Source organism: Solanum pennellii, chromosome 3 (genome assembly GCF_001406875.1).
Source record: "Solanum pennellii chromosome 3, SPENNV200".
Taxonomy (NCBI): domain Eukaryota; kingdom Viridiplantae; phylum Streptophyta; class Magnoliopsida; order Solanales; family Solanaceae; genus Solanum; species Solanum pennellii.
In genome coordinates this window covers 70,811,640-70,832,558 of record NC_028639.1, presented here as the reverse complement: position 1 = coordinate 70,832,558, position 20,919 = coordinate 70,811,640, and the positions used below count along the sequence as shown (strand labels likewise).

General features: G+C 33.9%; 3 protein-coding genes across 3 annotated transcripts; 1 reads left to right on the top strand and 2 right to left on the bottom strand.

The window, feature by feature from the left end:
• Positions 1-514: 514 nt before the first annotated feature.
• On the bottom strand, positions 515-2,480 carry LOC107013691 (deSI-like protein At4g17486). The gene is made up of 3 exons (XM_015213563.2): positions 1,990-2,480; positions 1,629-1,916; positions 515-989 (listed from the first exon to the last, which is right to left on the bottom strand). Exons 1-3 carry the CDS (start codon positions 2,120-2,122, stop codon positions 733-735), a joined length of 678 nt encoding a protein of 225 aa, XP_015069049.1. The 5' UTR covers positions 2,123-2,480; the 3' UTR covers positions 515-732.
• A 2,753-nt stretch (positions 2,481-5,233) lies between these two features.
• On the top strand, positions 5,234-14,210 carry LOC107012496. Its single transcript, XM_015212362.2, has 7 exons — positions 5,234-5,706; positions 6,952-7,001; positions 7,092-7,144; positions 10,219-10,573; positions 11,252-11,487; positions 12,751-13,079; positions 13,395-14,210. The coding sequence occupies exons 1-7, from the start codon at positions 5,453-5,455 to the stop codon at positions 13,555-13,557; spliced, it is 1,440 nt and encodes a 479-aa protein (XP_015067848.2). The 5' UTR covers positions 5,234-5,452; the 3' UTR covers positions 13,558-14,210.
• A 4,184-nt stretch (positions 14,211-18,394) lies between these two features.
• Positions 18,395-19,558, bottom strand: LOC107013818 (zinc finger protein 3). The gene has a single exon (XM_015213692.2). The coding sequence runs from the start codon at positions 19,244-19,246 to the stop codon at positions 18,563-18,565; it is 684 nt and encodes a 227-aa protein (XP_015069178.1). The 5' UTR covers positions 19,247-19,558; the 3' UTR covers positions 18,395-18,562.
• Positions 19,559-20,919: the final 1,361 nt, after the last annotated feature.

The window sequence follows — 20,919 nt, the reverse complement described above, 5'->3', positions numbered from 1 at the left end:
AATCTAATCTAACTATATTCGTTGGTAGGTTTAATTAGATAGTGTTATGACTTTTTTTAAGTAACAATTGTTATAGGTTGGTCGGTAAGATTGTGGGTCCAATTCCAGTCTAAAACATTGGACTTTATGACTGAAAATTCGAGATGGATTTGGTAGAAACTTAAGAAAAAGGAACCCTGATAAATGCTGCCGAAAGGTATATAATATAATTATTCCGTAAAAGGAAACACAGCAGATTCCTGGTCTCCTACAAACCAAGTAGGACCTAAATAAATTCAGTGGCGGAGTTAGAAATTTAGAAAAACGTATGTAAATTTTTTCTTAGTGTCGTTAATGCTGTGTAAAATTAAATATACACTCATAATAGTTAGTAATACTTATCTATGTACCACCCCATTTGATTTTTCGTCTAAGTGTGTGCAATGGACCACCCATTGCGTAAGGTGACTCTGCCCATGGGAAGTGTTGCTTGGTTGAATTTTGATGCACTTATACTCTAAGATCGGATGACTTGTAAGCGAAAACAAATTCATTAGGTTTTGTAATTGGCAGCTATCATGACACGCAATACCCAAAGAAGTTTATACCCAATTCATTGAAATCATTCATGCGCACAATCTTTTCAGAGCTTCCTGAACAGCTTTAGTGTTTATGAAGTAAGGTGCAAAAGAATCAATTGTAAAACAGAACAAAGCATGTAGAGCGCGGCTTTCTTCTTCTTCATGAAGAAATCTATATTGAATTGGCTATCAATGGTGAAGATGAAGGCACTGGGCTTTTGCCTCTGCTTCTGTTGCTTGAGGTTGTGACAAGGGGAGGAGAACACGACGAGGACGAAGATGGAGATGATGAATCCGAGGATGGAGTCAGCCTACTAGAGCGGCTTCTTAGTTTCTTCTTCTCCCCTTCACCTGCCTTGTCTTCGATACGATGGTGCCCAATTTTGGTCGAGTTCAAGCTCACTGGAATTATGCAATTGCAAAACAAACCTACAACATAAATTAAGACGTAATTTAGTTCTGAAATTAAACACATCTTCTCATAGTCGCCAAGTTTGAAAAGAATCAGAACAATATTTTTAATCACTCAAAGGCATATCAATGGAAGTTCTTGGATAAGTTTTTCCTAAAGGCACATGCTTTAACCTTAACCATAACCATCTTTTCAATTGGGAATAGCTACCGGGCACATCCGGTCCTATAATGGTCGTACTAATTTTCTAACAACACGTGTACGCGGACTCTACCTTTACCTTAAAAAAAGACAAAGATTGTTACCGTTACAATTATTGTTACCGTTACGACAGAACATACTAAATACTAAGAACACGTGAGTACACAGACTCTACCCTTACCTTAAAAGAGAGAGATTGTTACCGTTACGATAGAACATATCCTAACAATTTTCTATTAAGCTATTTTTCAGTGTGAAAAGACCTAATAAATTAACAAGCTATTTGAGCTGCAAAATAGAACAAGAACCAATTCCGTAAAACTCACTCGAAATCAAATATCCAACGGAGACATAGCTAACTGCTAACTATGAATTCTTTGAACATGAATAGGATAAAGCAATGATGATTCATATAGACGACTCGAATAATTGATTGATTGATTCAAGAGACTTACCGATTCGTGCAAGTCGATTGACCCAACTAGGGATAGGATTGCCAGAAAGTTTAACACAAGCATCATTGCAGAAATGGTTACAATTCTTAGTTATAAGATTATAAGCATTTCCCCTGTACTTTTCAGCAAACTCTTCCATAACTCTTTTCACTTCTCCATGACTCATCTCAGTCCATCCAATCAAAATCGCCTTCCTAAACGTAAATCCCTCGCACTGTTTCGGTTCCCCTTCGAAAATCCCCGTCGTCGAATACTCATGAGCTCCAAATGCGTACTCTACTCCATGAACTAAAACAAAAATTTAATTCATCAACCAAAAAACAACTAGATCTACGAAAATTCAATTCAATTGATTACTCACCTTGAACACCAGAATGGTAAACCCCAAGACCAAGCCAATAAGCATAACCATTAATGGAAGTAAGATCGTACACGTTTAGATACACCGGCACCGATCCACGCCCACAACTAACTGAATTCTTTCTGCACAGCATCTTTGAACAAAACCTCCTCCTTCTAGCAACACCCTTTGTTAAAGAAAAACATTAAACACCCACATTGAAAAAAAAATGAATCTTTAATAACAAAATTCAGGTTGAATTATGGTGTTTTTTTTCCTTTGGGGTTGATAGCGGCGGCGTTTTAGTGCAGCGCCGTTTAATTTTGGCGGAGAGTGGGTTGTTTTTATACTACATAAAATGTATAAAACAGAGGGAATTTGGGGCAAAAGCTTAAGAACAAAAGGTAGGGAACTTAGGAATATGAGCTGTAGGGTGATCCAGTTTTATTTGTTTGTTATTTAAAATTTGAAAAGATCGATTTTTCTGGGAGAAAGTAACGTACACTCATTATGATATCCAGTGGGAAGTGCTGGAGTGTGTTCATTATAATAATATTATATATTGGGATAGTGCTTTCAATTTTATTTTATTTTACTTTAATTTGGTGATTGATATTCGTATTTAAATTTGATTGACCTAATTTATAATGAATAGAGCAAATTCAGAGAGAAAGTATTTTTTTTATCAAGAATATTAATAGTTCATGATTCGGCATGGTTTACACGTTGTTGATTTTCAAAAGAGTTAATATTTTTCATTAGCTAAAATCAGAGATAGACTGGTAAGGCCATGATCCATGTATAAACAAATCACTCATTCTTTCATTGGAGACAAGTGCACGAACGACAGCTCTGAACATTACACATCCGCCGCCTATCTACAGTTTAGGTGGCACCAGCGAGATCCAGCAAGAAAGTGTCGTACCGTTCCACTCCTCTGCGTTGCGGTTTTATGAATTGAAATTTATTGCCTTCCTGCGCGTGGAGTGAATGGGCAATGTGTTATGGTCAGTTTTGACGTAGGGAGCGGGGTCGGAATTTCTTTGAATATGTTCTTAAAATCATTGGAGATTTGAGTAAAACTCAAATTATAGAAGAATATGGCCCTGGTTCCTTTTATTGGCACTATGTTTTTTTATTTTGGCTGTATGTCGATTTAGCAAATCAATGTCTTAAATCACTCATCCTTAAATTCGATGAATGTATTACCTCTGAATGATCTTGAATCAAATCAAGATCTTGAATAACAATATCTGAATTATCAAATAATTTCATTGTCGAAAATTGGAGAGTATAACATAGGAAATTCTTTTATCCATTCCGCCTCAACATAGATTGCTGACGTAACACAAAATTCCTTTGTTTATTTATGATTTTTTATTATCTGTACTTTTCTAATCTATTTAGTTCCTTCTTGTAAAATAATCTAATGAAGTCTCATCAAATATATCTTTCGCGTTGGACTTGATAAAATTCTGTGGAGTTCATTATTGATAGCAGGAGCCAAAGTAATGGCTGCAGGTGTTGAGACACTTATAGAAAGCATAGATTTGTGTTGCGTACTTGCTGAAAGCAAAAATGAAATGACCGATCATGAATTCTATACTATTTTTAAAACCTCACTAATCAACCCACCATTTTTTAGTTCATAATGAATGAACGTCAAATGAAGAAAAGTATTCCATCCCTTTTACTAAACCATAGGGAGCTTCAAGTAGTTTACTGGATAAATTAAGTCGTCGTGACAATATCTTTCAACATCGAAATTTCTCCTCATCACGGGACAGATCTTATCTACCCTAGATTTTTTCTTGTTTTGCCTTTAAATTTATATTTTACTCGTACACAATCAATAAAAATTCTTTCTGACATATATATTATATGTTCTTATTTTGTTCTTTCCTTATTAATGAGCCATCAAATTGACTATTTTTTTATCCTACTCGAAATCAAAATTTAAGGAAAAAATAATATCATTTGCCGCACCACATGATTGATAATGACTTTCATTACTGTTATGAATTATTATGGATACTTTATCTTCAATTATTGTGGTTTAAAGAAACCTTGTTTATCCTAATATTAGCAAAATGTAAAACTTAGTGCCTTTTGTATTTATTATTTTGTAAAAGAATTTGGAAAAAGTAGTCTTTCAAGTGTCTATCTATATTAAACTTTTGAACGAGAGATCATTTTAAAAAAAATTCAAACTATATTATCATCGGAATAATAATGTTATAATAATGATATAACTATCAATAAAAAGCGAGATTACTAATATGGAAAATATGCAATGTAAATTACAATACTATTTAATCTAGAAAATGACTAAAATGATTCATTTATATTTGACGATAAATTTAAAATAATTTCTCAAATAAATTCTCAAACAATTTGATTCTTTAAATGAATTAGAATCACTTCTTTTTTAAAAAAAAATTGAAATTGATCTTCAACAAGAAAAATCTAAAAATGAAGAGGTACAGCGGAAAGCAAAGTAAAATTTTTCTTAAAAGTTCATTTACCTTTTTATTCTAATTTAAGTCAACTGTTACTACTTTTAATCTATTTTTATCTATTTTTTCGAAGAAGTCAAGTGAATAGTTTGAAAAAAATGAAATCATTCTTTAATGAACAGATAGATTAAAAAAATTATTATGTTTATCTTAAGATTAGTGGATTAAACTATTTGACGATATATAATGATATGATGTCTCAAAATGGGGTAACCAAGCAATACGAAAATTTTACTTTATTAAGAGGAGTAATGATTATACGTGCAATTAACTATTACCTATTGGTTAACGCAATCTCTCTCTCTCTCTATTATTCATTTGCATTTTTATCATTTTTTTTGCGTAGGTTTTTAATGTTTATTTTTAATTAAATATTTTTTTAAAAAAGATAATATTTTTTCGTATCATAATATTTAGAAGTTATGTTTGTATATGAATTGAATTCCTAAAAAATATATGCCCACTGTATATATGTTGGATTGATGAAAGAGTAAATTTTACAATTTTATGTAGGTCATCGTCATATGTTGAGTCTATCTAGATAAAATCGACATTCGATATATTTATTAGTGTAATTAGATTAGTGCAAATTGACCCCTTTTTTTTTTTTTTACCTTTTTTGTTTTTGATTTTACTATCACACAAGACCTATGATAAATGATGAATAACTGTTTATCACTTCACCACAATTTCGGTTGATACTATTTTGGCCCCCGAAGAAATACAAGTAGCTCTTTTCCACCTTTTTGTTTTTGTAAAAATAAAAAAAAGGAAAAGTTTTTAGGAATTTTGAATGACGTCATCCAGCGGAACCGGAAATCGGATCTCAGCAAACCGAATAACAGGAAGCTGTCCGGTTTAATTTCCGGTTCAAGTTACGAAAGAACTTTACTCACTGCCTCAGTTACGCCGGCTGCTATTGGCTACTCTTTTGGTCGTCGGTGAAATGTTGGCAAAGGTTGAGTGTGATGTTTAGCGGTCGAAGAATTTTGGTCCGTCTTTCTAGGCGATCGACGCTCCTCCAGAGAAGAACAATTTCCGGTAACAACAAGTCAATCACAATCTCCAACAACAACGGCAAGGTCAATCGTAATAGTACTAAGGAAGTTGATAACTCTGTTGCTCTAAGTCGCCAGGATGCCTATAAGCAATTGGAGAACCTTGACTTTATGACTGCTGCCAAGATGCTATTTACGGACCCGCCAAAGAAGAAGAAATTCGGGTATTTTACCCTTTTCGATGTTTTTGTAGTGTCTTTTAGAAAGGTTTTCTTATAGGCATTTTATCAAACAGTTTGCACGTTATATACCTGTTTTGTCAATTGACTTGCTTCAAGTTCACTTTTGGTCCTGATACTGAATTAAGTAAAAAGTTGCATTGTTACATTGAGGCACGTTTACATAAGGTGGATCACTTGACAATTGACTGCTGTGATGGTGTTGTAACTGGACATGCCACGTGCCGATGTCTCTGAAGGCTAACTTTTACAGAGACGTTGGCACGAGGCTGCTTTGACAGATGAAAGCTAGATTTGTCGAGAAAGACTCGATTTTTCGGTCTCTTGACAAGAATTTGTTTGGTTGAGGATGGAGAAATCATGAAACTGGTGAATTTAACAAGAATTTGTTTGGTTTGATGAAGACAACTTCCCTGCACATTCTGCAATTTAACAAGAAGATTAACAGAGACAATGTCATTGTTAGAAGGACGCGACTAAAGAATTCAATCAAGAAAGAAAAGAGACAAAAAAAAGTAACCTTGAATCAGTAAAAAGAAAAATATACTTTCATATCCCTCGAAGTTTTGACTTGTCTTCCATGTAGGAAAGAATTTTCATCATATTACTGCCACTTATCGCTGAGTATGCTGCGGTAGTCTTTGCTGGAGGGGCATATAATCCATTTTATCTCTATTTAGTCTTCACATAGAACTAGGGCAGCTACACATACATTTCTTTAAAAAGCTTAACTAATGTGGCAGTGTCTTTCCTTGTTGCATGTTTTTGATAAATTTGCTAAAGAATGCTTATATGATACTTCCTTTCAGTTTGAACCTATTTGTCTACTGTGAATTTTTGACCAAACTTCAACATGCTTGTGCCCATTGCCCTAGAGAACCAAGACTGAGGGATCCATTCCCTTGACAGGTTGTAACACATCGTATTTCACTAAGTTCTATGTTAAAATAATTGATTTAGATTTATTTTCATTATTGCTGGGTTGCAGATGATGACATATGTTTTGAGGTATAATGTGACCAAAAAGATTTGAATGTCAAGTTCGATTTCTCTTATGTTCTCGTACACATTTCAATTATTTTTTGATGCCCTCAAATTAGACACGCCTCCTCTCTTCAAACTTTAAGTTGCATCATCATGAATATTGTAATATTGTAGATTTGAATGTCAAGTTCGTTTTTCCCTTTTTTCAGTTGATTGACATCTTTTCTACTCTTCTTCCATGAGCAGGCTTGATTTTCATCTGGTACAGTTCTTCTTTGCTTGCTTGCCTTCACTGGGTACCTCTACTATATTTGTTATTACATGTTATTTCATCTTTGATGTACTTTCCCTCTGGAACTTCTGTCTGAAACAATCTTTCTTGACAGCTGTTTATTTGGTGGCTCAGTATGCTCGCTATGAAATTAGAAGAATGGAGGCGGTAATGGAAACTTCTCTTTCTTTGAATCTTTTTTTGGGGTCATCTTCAAATATTTGTGGCTATTAACCAGTTGTAGATTTTCATTTATTGATGCCATTTTTCTTTCACAGAATATCTTCGTATGATCAAATTATAATTTATGTACCACGGCTTACATATTCACGGTGTACTTGAATATTCTTTCTTTAGATAAATCATATTCATGGGATACTTGTGCTTTCCTGCAAAAAGAGGCTGCAGTGTTCTGCCTCTGAGTATTTGGCATGAAGGAGTGAATTTTAGATGAAACGCATCATGTTACTTTTCAACATGTACAAAAAAAATATTTTAATGCTTTTGCATTTAATATGCACTCAGCCCTATATTTGATGTTCATCATGGGATACAAGAAGTTTTTCATCCTCAAGACCATTTATCCCTGAAATTTCTTTTTCTATGTAAATTCTTTCAGAGAAGTTATGGGTTGATCTCATCAACATTCTTCCCTTCTGATTGAACTACATCAGTACATTCTTGGTTTAAATCTCCAGTATCTCTTTCTTAGTAGGTTCTCAAACGAGACATAGTGTTCCTATCGAAGAACATACACGATTTCTTTATTTCCAAAAATAAACAGGAGATCAAGATTCCAGTTGGAAAACAACACCAACGAGAACAACAACTACGCCTCAAATCCCAAGCCCGTTGGATTGACTATATGAATCCTCACTATACATTTCATCCATTTAGATCCCTCATTCCAATATTCAATATATTAGGTTCTTTACTGTTAGATCTTCTCTACTTTTTCTACTGACATATAAATCCCTGATGAGATTAAAAAGATCCCTAGGAAATATTGGACTAATGTGAGTGTAGTAGCAAAACTAAGCTTAATCTCATCTAGTTGGTATCTCCTAGATGAATCTTTTTCTTCTATTGTGGTTATTGTTTGCTAAGTCTGCATGATTCTTCCGAGACAAAATTTAGGTTTACCTCGTCTCCATACCTATGGATTGATGCATCTAGAGATTTACAAAAGAATGGCCTCTATCTTGGCCATAGTGTGTAAACTGTATAGTGACCTCTAAGCACTTCTATGCTATTCAGATTTGCACTCATGATCCGTCTCTTCTTTTCTGACCAAAAATTGTTTTATTATTCAAGAATCTTCTAATTTGAATATATGTTTGGTATTGTAAATAAGATGTTTAATTGGGTTTTAACACGGTATTCTACTAAAAGAAAGATTCAAGAGTTGTTTTAGGGATCTAGTAATGTTTTCCCCCCAAAATTATAATACCAAAACACTTTGTCCTAAAGCCTAACCAAAACCAAAAGTATCAGAAGATAAGTGGAATATTGTGGAGGGGAACATAGGAAAGCTTCCAGTATTGTTAGTGAAAGGAAATCTAGACGTTCTACCAACTTACATTAAAAATATACAAAAAGAGAGAAGATAGGATGGTATGCAGGGGGTCAGGCCCAAGGGTGTTCGCGTAAGAATCATACCACATTGGATAATCTTAAGTGGGTAGAGTGAAGTTTTGGAAGACAATATGGAATATGATGGTGCCAAAAAGGTTGCTTTCTTCACATAGTGTGCAGTGTGCAGCATTGAAATATAATCTTAATATCTTATATTTAAGGAGGAGAGAGAGATTCTGTTGAGTTAATTGCATGCGCAAAGAGTGTGGAAATAAAGACTATTTTGTTGCACTGCAGAATTATTACCAGTCATGAGATTTCTGTTGCTAGGTAGCTGATGTTGTGCGGTGCTACTAAGAGCTGTAGCTGAAGCATTTGCCAGTGGGCATTGCAGAGAGTCAGAAGGAACGCAAAACAGCTCTAAAAGCAACACCGTTGAGCCAATTTCATTCAATGATATTGAACCATTTTTGCCTCACAGAGTGGTTTATGATATCAGGAAGAGTAGACCATTTGAAATAGAGGAATAGAAGAATTTTCTGTAGTATTTGCAGCCTAAGGTGTTATGTCTTCCCAGTTCCCACCTGCCTAACCTTAGTGAGACAGAGTTACCTCGTACTTATGCTGGTGGGAGGTGGCAAATACTAAGTGAAAAAGTTGATGTACCCGGAAGCTTGCCCTGCCACATCAAGCATGACATAGGATAGGAGTACAAATAGATCACTTATCTGTCATGTATACTTTTGGTGCAAGGAGAAATTACTTCTATGTAAATGGGTAAGAATGTTAAGACGAATGAGAATATGCCAGTTTACAGTCATATTGGAAATGTTTGAAATCATTTTGGCATTTATCTAGTGGAGTCTTTTGATTCGAACAGAAGTGTGGAGTAGAAGTGCTTATTAGCAGTAATCTCGCAACTTTCTGGCAATTGTATGATTGAGTCGCGTTAATAAAAACACAAGGCTGTTGATGGGAGTTGTAGTAAGCAAGTGAAAAGCATAAATTCTCATTGATACCTAGGACTTGAGAATGCAAAAACTCAAAAAAGAAAGTGAATATTGTTCTTTTGTAAGCTAAATCGGTTTTAACTTTTGCAAAAGAGGAAAGGTGTAAGTAAATATCTAAAAAAGTTACTCAGTTCAGCTAACTGTCTGAGTGATATCGCAGTTAGGTTAGTGGAAATTAAAATTACTTTTGAGAGGTGGAATGGAATTGTTTCATAAGACTTGTATTTAGTGTGGGGGTAAAACATCAGCTGGATTTCTTTTGGATTTTATAGTTTGAATATGTATAGTAGTTCAATAAAATGTCTACAAAAGATATAAATAAACCAAAAGCCATAGTCTCTTGCAAATTTTATTGTCTTGCTTCTCTTTACAAAATATGACTATTTTGCGTGGGTACTTCTTATGCTTTCTTTTGTTTACTTGAATCTGTTCTCTTGTGCTATGTCTTGGACTACTAATTATATTGTTTATTATTCATTGGTTATATTTTGCCCTTAGTACATGTCTTCTTTAGTGATCAAGGCAAGTACAGAGAATTCACCTACAACATCCCAATGTGTCTTGACTTTACATATCAGAGCTTGTCATTGTTTAGAGTTAGTTGCTTTTGCTAGTACTAGTCTTCATTGATTATCTTGTTCAAAAAATTCCAATCAGGAAGCTGAAGTGAAAAAGAAAGCTGACGAAGAGGCAAAAGTAAAAGAGCTGGAATTGATGGCTGAGGAGGAAAAACAACAAGGGACTGATCCACAACTTTCTGAGGTGAAAGCAAGACTAGATAAGTTGGAGGAGACCTTAAAAGAAATTGTAGTCGAGTCCAAGAAACAATCAGGTGATGTTGCAGACAGGCCAACCCACAATGCTGTCAAAGAACCTGCAACAACCAAGCCAGGGACTCATAACACTCAGGAAAAGACAAATCCCTCTAATGAAGGGGAAATTCGAGCAAAATCAGCCTTGCCTGATCAAAAGCAGATAAAAACTGATGGTTCCTCCCCTGATGTGAACAAATGACATCAGTAGCATATATCATTTTGCGCAGTCAAGCCTTCTGAAGAGTCCAAAGTGCATAGTTTTGCAAAATAGGGAAAAGTCACTGCTTCATTATTAATTATTTTTCAAATCAATGTGTATTAGAAGATAATTGGGAGATGTAGCATTTGTAAGGATTGCTTGCTGCCATGTTGCAGGTTTTCTAAGCGGAAAAGCTAGTTTTGGAGCATACATTTGACAATAGCATTCTGTTGTTGGTAAATGGTTAGTCAAATCATAATGCAACTGATAACTTGGAGCCAAATACGAGCACCACCCTGTTAACACTGAGACATTGTTTATATATATCTTAGATAATTCCTCATAAAATCAGTACCCGTTGCTATCCTTTTAAACAATTTTTTGCATGCATCTCAGTAATAAATATCTGACCTTATGGCGACCTCAAAAGCATGTATTCGTTTGTTTTTTGGTTTCCATTAACACTTGGGGTAAAGCGCCCTAACACGAGATCTCTAAGTAAAAATGAAGAAATATTTATCGTTCTACTGGAATAACTTCGAATCCGCTTTACTTAGGTATATAAAAGGAACATGACCCATTGGGCCATGAAACATTTCCAGGTACAGCCCAATAGAGCAACTGCGATAAAATGGAAAAATAATAGAAGATCAAAGAATGTTAAACCCTCCTTAAGCCCTTCGCTTTCCTCTGAGAATTTGGTATTCATCCATGGCAATGGCTCGTCGATTAGTAAGACCTTTAAGAGGAATAGCCAAAAGTGTGTTGCTTCGGCAGCAACCCCAGCCAGTCATCTTCAATTTTACTAGAAATTACATATCGGAGATGCGCAGAGAAGCATTTGAAGAGAACATTCTCAGACTCCTCCGTTACGAGATTCGCTACGAGCTTGAACATTCTCCTCCCTCTCAGGTACGCAATTTCTAATTCCTTGTTAAATTATTGTTTCTTCCATGTTTTGGAGTATGAGGTAATTGCTTGGACTAAAGAGGGATTCGAATTATTTCGAGAAAATACCATTAGTTCCTTTCGTTTATTTCAGATAGTTTCATTTGCCAATGTTTGAGTAGCCAATTCAAATTTAAAATAGCTAATTCACGATGGTGGCCTTAGCGTATTAGTTCCTTTTAGTTACTTCATGTAATTTGCCAATGTTTGAGTAGGCAATTGAATCTTATTAATTAATTAGTATTTGCTGATTAGAATTAGGTGTTCCATATCATAGCTTCTTAGCCATGAAAAAAGATTAACCTTGTTAAACCTCGTCTTCTTCTTTTTGCCTCTGGGAGTGATCAATAAGATGTAGGGATTAGGCTGAAGTTTGATGATCTTTACTATTTTCTGAAGGTATGACTGGTATTTGGGAAGGTCTGATAGATTTTCGTTCTTTCTTAGGGTAGGGCTGTGCTTTTCGTTGTGCAGCTTGTTGTGAGAAAACTAGGAGGAGGTGGGTGACTTCAACAGAAGAGTGAACTGTATTAATGAACTTCATCACCAACTATATGTCAACCCAATTTCCTCTTTTCTCGATTAAAAGCAGTTGTTTGTTCCATACCATTGACATGCTCGACTGATTCTCTGAACCAAAGTGAGAATGTTCATTAACTCTGACTCGTAAATAAAGAATCTTGAACTTTAGCTTTGCATTGGATATGTTTGATAGCAAACTAATGTCATCATATGAATTTATCAAAAAAAGTAACGTCATTGTATTATCTGAAGCATTTGGGACATATAAATATATGGGGTCACTGTAAACATGAGACATTCATGTGTATCATTAACACAATTGCCCAACTAAATGTGTATTACACAGTCCGTGCATTAAAAGATCAGGTCTGAATTTTGTCATGCAGCTACCCCTTTTGTAATAGAATCTACAATTCGACATATGTTACAGAAAATGCTTTGAGGTAAATAACTTTGAAAATGCTAAAATAGAAATTTTAAATGTGGACTGACTTAAACAAGTAATTATCTTGTATCTGCTTCATCTAAATGCTCTGATGTTGGACGCAACTCATGGTATACCTACTCCAAGTTATTGATGTTGCATAAGGGAACTCTTGAACTATGTTATTTATTATTTGGCTAGCTGCTGCTTATGTTTTTATACATTGAATAGTGTGAATCAGCAATGTCTCTAATGCTATTTTTGCAATTACTGAATTGCAGCCTATCACAAAATTTGATTCATTTATCATTGATGAAAGGCCTGGAGAGCAATGGATTAAATTAAACAAGAAATTTGGAGAGAATGAAGAAATTAAAGTTGAAGTTACTATGTTTGATGCATCTATTCCTGTTCAAAAAGGTAGTGATGTATCTGCAGCAGATGATGTGCATCTTCACATGACTATGATTGTCAATGTTCTCAAAGGAGAAGGCAATGAAGTGCTCGAGTTTGTTTGTTCTGCATGGCCAAACAGCGTTGAGATTCGTAAAGTTTACATGCGTGGACAGAATGGCACAGTGGATCAGTCTTATGTAGGCCCTCCATTTAAGTATGTATCTCTGATCTGAATTCCCCTATCTCCATCTTGCTTGCTTAGCTTTCTTATTAGTGTTTCTCTGCTGAGTTTGCTTATAAGGTTGTTAAGAACTTCAGGATTGGAAATGTGTGAAACTGAACATTCCGAATTTCTTCGGAGTTTGCTTATGTGGTTGTTAAGAACTTCAAGATGGGGAAATGTGTGAAACTGAACATTCCGAATTTCTTCGGAGTTTGCTTATGTGGTTGTTAAGAACTTAAAGATGGGGAAATGTGTAAATTGAACATTCCAAAATTTCCTCAACTCTTGTATTACCATGATTTGCAGGGAATTGGATGATGAACTGCAGAATTCTCTTTATGATTTCCTAGAGACAAGGGGAATAAGCGATGAACTTTGTGCATTCTTACATCAATACATAAAGAACAAAGATAAACTTGAATTTGTTCGCTGGATGGAGAAGGCCAAATCGTTCATAGAGAAGAAATAGAGATAGTGGTTGCATTTCTTCCGCGAATGTTGTTTTGCTGACTTGCTTACGGACCATTCTCTGGATGTCATTACTTGTGAGAAGTTATACCTGCTGGTTTAGAATGTGAAAGAAACACTTTTTTAGCTCAATTGGAAGTCTGGCCATACTAATATATTTGTCTTGTCAAGGTTTCTTACTACATCAGAGACAAATCAGCCTTACCAAGAAGACAGGCAATAACATTTACTAATTAGTTGATGTATTGAATGAAGTTCAAAATCATCACCCATTCTTCAATCACAAAGATTGTGCTGCATCTTAGCAGAGTGTACACCTGGCTTTGCTATGAAGTCAATGCATTTGGCGCAATAGGTTTCTCCTTTTCCTTGACCTCTCTGCCACATACTTGTACTTGAACTTTTTAGATTGCTATGTTGCTGGTGCGTAGAAAACTTCCAGAAACGGTCATAATTTTTAGGAGCAAAATGTTATATTATGTATTTATGGTCTACTTCTGTAGCAATTTAGTCAGTTCAATTTTGAGCAAACTTCTGCTTTCATCTTAAGACGTTTTCATTGTAACCATGTCCCTCATATGGGCATCTTCTTTTACTGTTTCAAAAACTCAACTATCCTGGAAAAGGTAAATTATATTTGGCTACAGTATCTTATTTTCTTTGTGTCCCTTTTGTTTTTTAAAACCATTTTGCTGCTATGCCAAATGTCTTGGTGTAGACTCTTTCACATTTTATGCCACAGTTACTGAACATATTCAATCAAATAATTTGTGATGCAGCATAAGTGCTTCCTTCCAGCTGTCTTCAGACTTTACTGTCTGTTAGTAACTTAGTATAACTAAAGATACTTTTAACTATGATTAGTGGTAGATGTCTGCATTAATTGAAGATGCATTAAGATATACTATCATAGTTTTTGCTGATATTTATCTATCAGATAGACTGTCTTTTCCTTGATTGAGAAGATTAGGTATGTTATATTACACTTGTCTGCATCTGACCTTGGATGCTTGTTTAAGTGGACTCTTGCACTCATGTTTGTATGCCTATTTGTAAGACAATGTGGTAGGTATTAGTAACTATTTGTAATGTCTTTGTCAACTCTCTCTTTTTTTAGTTTTCTTACTGAAAACAAACACTATTTTGCTCTAGTACTACATGTGAGTCCCTCTTACATTTGTAACCTAGTTAATGTAATTCCTGGAGAATTTAAGAAATGTACCTATGTCTAGGGTGTCAAATATGCGGGTTGGATTGGATTTGAGCATGTTAAAATGGGTTATGCTAAAAGTAGCCAAAATTTACTTGGCCTGAAGTGGATTGAGTCATGACACACTCAACTTGACCTAACTTTTTTGAATTGTCCACATTCCCCCACCCTATCCCAGCCTTGCCCTTTGCTCAGACCCACCCTCCCCTACCATCCATCGAGTCTCGCCTGTCTTGGACCTTCATATCTGACTTGGGACACGAGACCTGGGTATAATGGAGACCCAATCTGAGACCTGGACCATGAGACATGAGACTTAAGACCTGAGCCTCGAGACCTAACCCGACCTTGACCTGTAACTCAACTTCCAACCCATAGAAAAAATCAAAGTAAATCTGAAGCAGTAAACCCATATTACAGTAAATCTTAAAATTGAACTAAGTTCGAGTATGAAATTATCTTGTGCCCAACTCATAAGATTTTGGGTGGGATGGACAGGCATCCATGTTTGACACCCCTACTTAAAGCTATATACAGGAAATGTCTTATTTTGTTTGAAGATTAGGTTGTGATTGTACTACTTCAGATGGTTCTCACTGTTTAGCTGTGTCCCACTCACTATGATTAGGCCCCTACTCATCAATTAACACCTGATAAGACTTTCTTGATGATCTAATCTTATATCCAGCAATGGTTGAGATGGAACTTAGTCGTCGATCAACTATTTTCCTGTAAGTATGCTAATTCCTACCCACATCAATTTCCTACCAGTACCTACACCTTTGCTGTATATGTTGAATTTCATGGTTTAAGATGGTCAAACCCGCGAATAAGGGGAAACTTCTATTGCATTATGATGAATTGTGTGAGCCTTGACTATGATGGAGTAACTTTTTGCTGTGTATAGTAGTGGTGGAATTGAGTTGTCCAACGTTGTTGCTTTCATTGTCTAAACGTTATCTTCATGTTTTTGGTAGTTGCTTTTTATTCAATTAGTAAAGCATTATATTATGGGTCATATATACCAAATTGTCTGGTTTGTGTTGTGTATACAACCAACTTATTGATTATTTAAACCTACAGATAAACGAACAGTTTCTCCATGAAAGGCACATGGAAAAGTAAAGTGCGTTTCTCCTATTTCAATCAATAGATTTTTTAAGCCTACCACACAAACAGGAAGTAGAGTTGCAGTTTGCTTGTTATCACTTCAACAAAACATAGATAAGTTGAGATCGATTATATGAATCAGTACGACTCGGGTTGCTCGATTTAGGACTTAATAAATGCAGTTTCATAAAGAAGAATAGAATAACAAGGTTGGATATATACAAAATGGGAAAAATGCATAGGTTTTTTTAGAAAATTAATTCTAATAGAGGACAATGTAGGTCCATTTGGCTGAAAAGTCATTGGTCCAAATCTAAATCAGATTACACGAGTCTCTTAATTTCCATAGGTTCCAGTTGGGATGGGGAGAGTCGGTTTATTCATTTGACAACTGGAATATCAAAAAAAATGGCTCTTTGCTCATGCTTAGAGGTGGCAAATAGGTTATCTGAATTTAAAGCGAGTTAAAATAGATTGAGAGCCTGTTTGGCTCAGCTTAAAAGCTGGTCAAACTGACTTAAAAGCTGATTTTTGACTTATTTAGCTGTTTGGCAATACTTAAAATAACTTATTTTAAGTTAAAAAAAACTTATTTTAAGTCAAAAGTTAAAAGCTGGGGTAGAGGTGCTTTTCTTTTTTTAGCTTATAAGCTGTTTTAAGTTGACCACATTTTTATCTTTTTGCCCTTAATATTTTTATACAATCTCCAAATTACAACATAACCCTAACATCTCTTTCTTCCATTTTTCCCTTTTCACGTTTGGCATAGCAACTTCAGCACTTTTATCCAAACACATAACTGCTTATTTTCAAAATAAGTTTCAGCACTTTCAAAAGTACTTTTTTAAAGCTGTTTTTATTAAGCCCATCCAAACGGGCCCTGAATCAATTGATCAGTTTTGTTCAAAAGTCAATATGATTGACCGGATTATATAAAATGAACTAAACAATAGATTATAATTCCATCCAAATTTAATTCATTTGTTAGTTCTCCATTCTTATTTATATGTCGTTTCTACTAAAACTAGCTTTTATTTGATATTTTTCATTTTACAAAATAAATGCATAAATAACCCTGTTGTTCTTATTTAACCCTTTGAAAGTATATACATTTTGATCAACATAGAAAAATTAAGTAAGTAATCTATATTCATTGGTCAAATTAATTAGTCAAAGTCAATTAATTTATATTCATTTATTGAAAACTTGACTTTAAAGAACCCTAAATAAGGATACAGTGATAAACTTAATTAATTTTTTAAGAAGCGTGAAACCTAAAATGGTAACAACTAAATAAAAACAGAGGGAATGATTTGTTAAATCCCAAAGTGGACCATTTGTTCAATTTAGGATCTCTAATTAAATCAATCCAAAATCTTAACAAATTGAATTTGAATAAATCAAAATGAATGGAGCGGATTATATTTTTATAGGCTAAATTTTTCACCTACGTTCATGTTTTGGATGAAAAGAGTTCAATAAAGGTGGTTGAGAAGCTGCCAAGTGCCAAGCTGTACATATTGCTTTCATTAGCAGAGAAAAAAAAGATGAAAGAAAGAAAGTAACCATCAATCAAGCAACGAAAATACATATATTTGTCCCCACATTGTCCATTTTTATGTTTCCCAAACTATTTGTCGTTTTTTTTGTGCCATAAAAACACTAGAGAAACATATTTTCTTCACTTAACAGTGTAATATCAGTAAAGCCACCAAACCCTACACCTTTTAATTTCCTCTTGCACGCGCCAAATGTCTCTCTCTTCCTTCTTTTTCGATATTAAAAATGAATGAGTACTTAAAATTTTGTTACTGTGTTTGTATGAAATAATGTCTCTCTTCAGCGTACACATCATGTTTGTTGCTTAGAGTTGGATTACTTTGAGAAAATGACATTATTAAGTTTAAAATCCATCATAAAGCCAAATTTTGGTCCCACCATTATTATAGAGTAACACTGTTTAAAAGATTTCTTAGGTAAGAAATCAATGCAATCAAGATTTTACAGCATTAAAATATATGAAAGATAATGATGTGATTGAATAACTTAAAATTGTTTTTAACATCACCTTAATTAAAAAAAGTTTTCCTAATGAAAATGGACAAAGATCATTTACACAACTTTTATATACATACCTCCCACCAACCTAATGAACATGACCCTTTAGTAGATAGTCTATTTCATCAACTGCTCACTAAATCTCAGCCGTTGAATCTGCAAAATTATTTGTAATAGTAGTTGTTATTAATTCATCAAACGGTACAATATTTTGTCGGCATGTGCATTTGTCACGTATTATAAACATCAATCTAATCCAAACACAAACAGTTAGCACTGATTTTTTTTTTTCATTTGTGGACTTTTTTTTATAAAGTTTAACGCGGGATGTTTTGTGTATCTGTTCACTTGTCAACATCATTTCATTTGTGAATTTTTATTTGGAGTGAAAACATGCATTTCCAGCTTGTAAAATTTGAACTCAATTATTAAATGAATAGTTGTATATTTGGATTGTCCGTCATTGAAGGCAAGATTTGAGCATGATCTTTACTAAAATGTCGGAAATCATATCACAGATGGCATAAGAAACATTTACAATAGTGGACCTCATAATTGAGAAAATATAAATCTAAAACGAAATAACTGTGAGAAAAAAAAATAACTTAATTCTATTAGTACTAATAATTTAGAGTCTGAGAGACAGGTCAAGCTTCTTCGTTTCGTCTGGTTTATTAGTGCGACCACCACCACTATCCCATCTGTACTGTGAAATACCATCAATTTGAGGAAATTTTTGGATAATGTTATCAAATCTAGCAGCAGCACCACCTGATGATGTTGCTGCCGTTTGGTAATTATTCGTAAAATTACTCTCTGTGCCCAGCCGGCCAATGGCCGGCTGCTGCTCAATCGGCCTTCTAATTGACCATCCAGGATGACCGTACAAGGCCGGCGCGCCGAAAGCGGTACTGGTAGTAGTTTTATGGATCATTGAATGAACCTGAATTCCGAGAGATCTATTGAATGAACCATGCAGCGGCAAAGAAGCCATGCTCGAATACTTATTATCATAACCAAAAGCTGCTGCAGAAATTTTTTGACTTCTTTTCGCTATTGTTCTCTCTCTTTTATGCGCGTTTTGATGTCCGCCTAGCGCCTGCGAGCTGTAAAATTTCCTCTGGCAATAATTACATGAAAAAACCCGAGGCTCCGATTCGGTATTATTATTACCTGCGGATCGCGATGCGTCTGATGAACTAGTCTGGATATTTGATTTAACGCCGTGATCGAGGCGTAGATCTAGAATAAGATCGTTGTTTTCGTGTTCATCATTTGAAATTTGGTTACTATTGGAGGATTGAACTTCCATTTTTTTTTATTTTTTTTTTCTGAGAGTGAGTTTTTGTATGGAGTAGTTATTTGGGGAATTGAGATAAGTACATATGGATCAAAAGAAAGGGGGAAAGTGGGACTAGAAATTGCACTTTAAATTGTGTTTGTGATGATGAAAGAGTATAATTGGGGTTTAATAGAAAGAAAAAAAGAAGTAGTAGTAAAATGTTTATTGATTGAGAATTTAATGCAATGGTACTATGTAAGGAAGGAAGCATTACAGTTACAATAAGCTTATTCTAGTAAAAAGATACTCAAAAAGGGGATTTTATAGTATAGTACTCCAATAATAATAATACAGATAGATAAATATATATAGATCAAAAGAGTTTTGATGGAAACTGGTGAAGTTTTGTCACAACACAATTAAACCATATATACCCCATTTAATGTTTCTTTAATTATTTTTTTCCCTTGTCTATTTATTCCCACGTTTTCTGCCCTTTTAGCCACCATGTATATACAATATATATTCTTGTCTTCTTTCGTTTTGACCATTTTTGGAAATCTCTAATGTTTTCTTTAAAATAAAAGTCATATTATCTCCGTCTATTTTTAATTATTATAATTTCTTTTTTTTAGAGTGAAACTAAAAAAAAATTGATTAATATTTTACGATGTATTTTTTCATGTAAAAAATTGCAATTATAGTAGTATTTTTCGTATAGTTTTTGAATATCTGAATTTTTTGTTTAAGATATCGAATTAATGTAATCTAATTTAACTTTAAAAATTAATTGAGTTAACTTTCGAACTGCGTAATATGACGAATAAAAGTGGACGAGAAGAGAGGGAGTACTAGTTACATTAAATTTTCAAATAAGTGAATGACCTGAAATTTCTGTTAAAGGATACTGTTTTAATGAATGAACATATATTACGCATATTTTTCATATCAGTTACATATATATTCCTAATTCAAAGATTCAAACTGTTGATGTATATATTGTTTCTTTAAATTTGAACTTGCAAAATCAGTGTTTAGTGAAAACATGAGGTTGTAATTAATCTAGCGTGTCTTTTTGGAACTTCCAAATACTTATCAGTAGCAGTGAACGGTAGTCGGTAGATAAGTACTTCGACGCACTATTTTCACTTTTATTTATCCATTTTAAATTTCTTATATCCTTTTAAAATATGAATAGTAGTAATTGATATAAGTACTCATATTAATTGATGTTCAGTGACTTCAGTCTCATGTGTTTGAAAAATAATTTGACAAAATAAGGTAATTAATGTGGAAAGTAAAATATTTAATACATTAACATGCCTGTTTAACTTTAAGGTTATATATGTGAAAATACTACAAATATTTATTTTGAATTTTAAAATAAAATTTCATGTGATATTAGTATAGGAGTAATTTGAATAAAATAAGTAATTAATCTTAAAAAATGATTCCTTTTTAATATGCTAAAAGTGGATAAAAACAAAAATTTTCTTTTTAAAATAATAAAAAAATAAAAGTAAACCAACTAGTAACAAGGAATGTATCAATGAATCAATTGGTGCACACTTAAATTTTTATAAAATTGAATAAATAAACACACACGTGTTACATGACATAATATATCCAGGGCACCACGTATGATATCGCATAGAATTCATATATCTACTTGTTTAATTTTATACTACTTTAAGTATCTATAT

Excerpts from the sequence above, each read along its gene's own strand:
- LOC107012496 (XM_015212362.2), top strand. The coding sequence starts at position 5,453 with ATGTTTAGCGGTCGAAGAATTTTGGTCCGTCTTTCTAGGCGATCGACG. Across the intron at positions 5,707-6,951 it reads CCAAAGAAGAAGAAATTCGG|GCTTGATTTTCATCTGGTAC; the intron begins GTATTTTACCCT and ends TTCCATGAGCAG. Across the intron at positions 13,080-13,394 it reads TATGTAGGCCCTCCATTTAA|GGAATTGGATGATGAACTGC; the intron begins GTATGTATCTCT and ends CATGATTTGCAG.
- LOC107013691 (XM_015213563.2), bottom strand. The coding sequence starts at position 2,122 with ATGCTGTGCAGAAAGAATTCAGTTAGTTGTGGGCGTGGATCGGTGCCG. Across the intron at positions 1,917-1,989 it reads TTACCATTCTGGTGTTCAAG|TTCATGGAGTAGAGTACGCA; the intron begins GTGAGTAATCAA and ends TTTTTGTTTTAG. Across the intron at positions 990-1,628 it reads CAATCGACTTGCACGAATCG|GTTTGTTTTGCAATTGCATA; the intron begins GTAAGTCTCTTG and ends TTTATGTTGTAG.
- LOC107013818 (XM_015213692.2), bottom strand. The coding sequence starts at position 19,246 with ATGGAAGTTCAATCCTCCAATAGTAACCAAATTTCAAATGATGAACAC.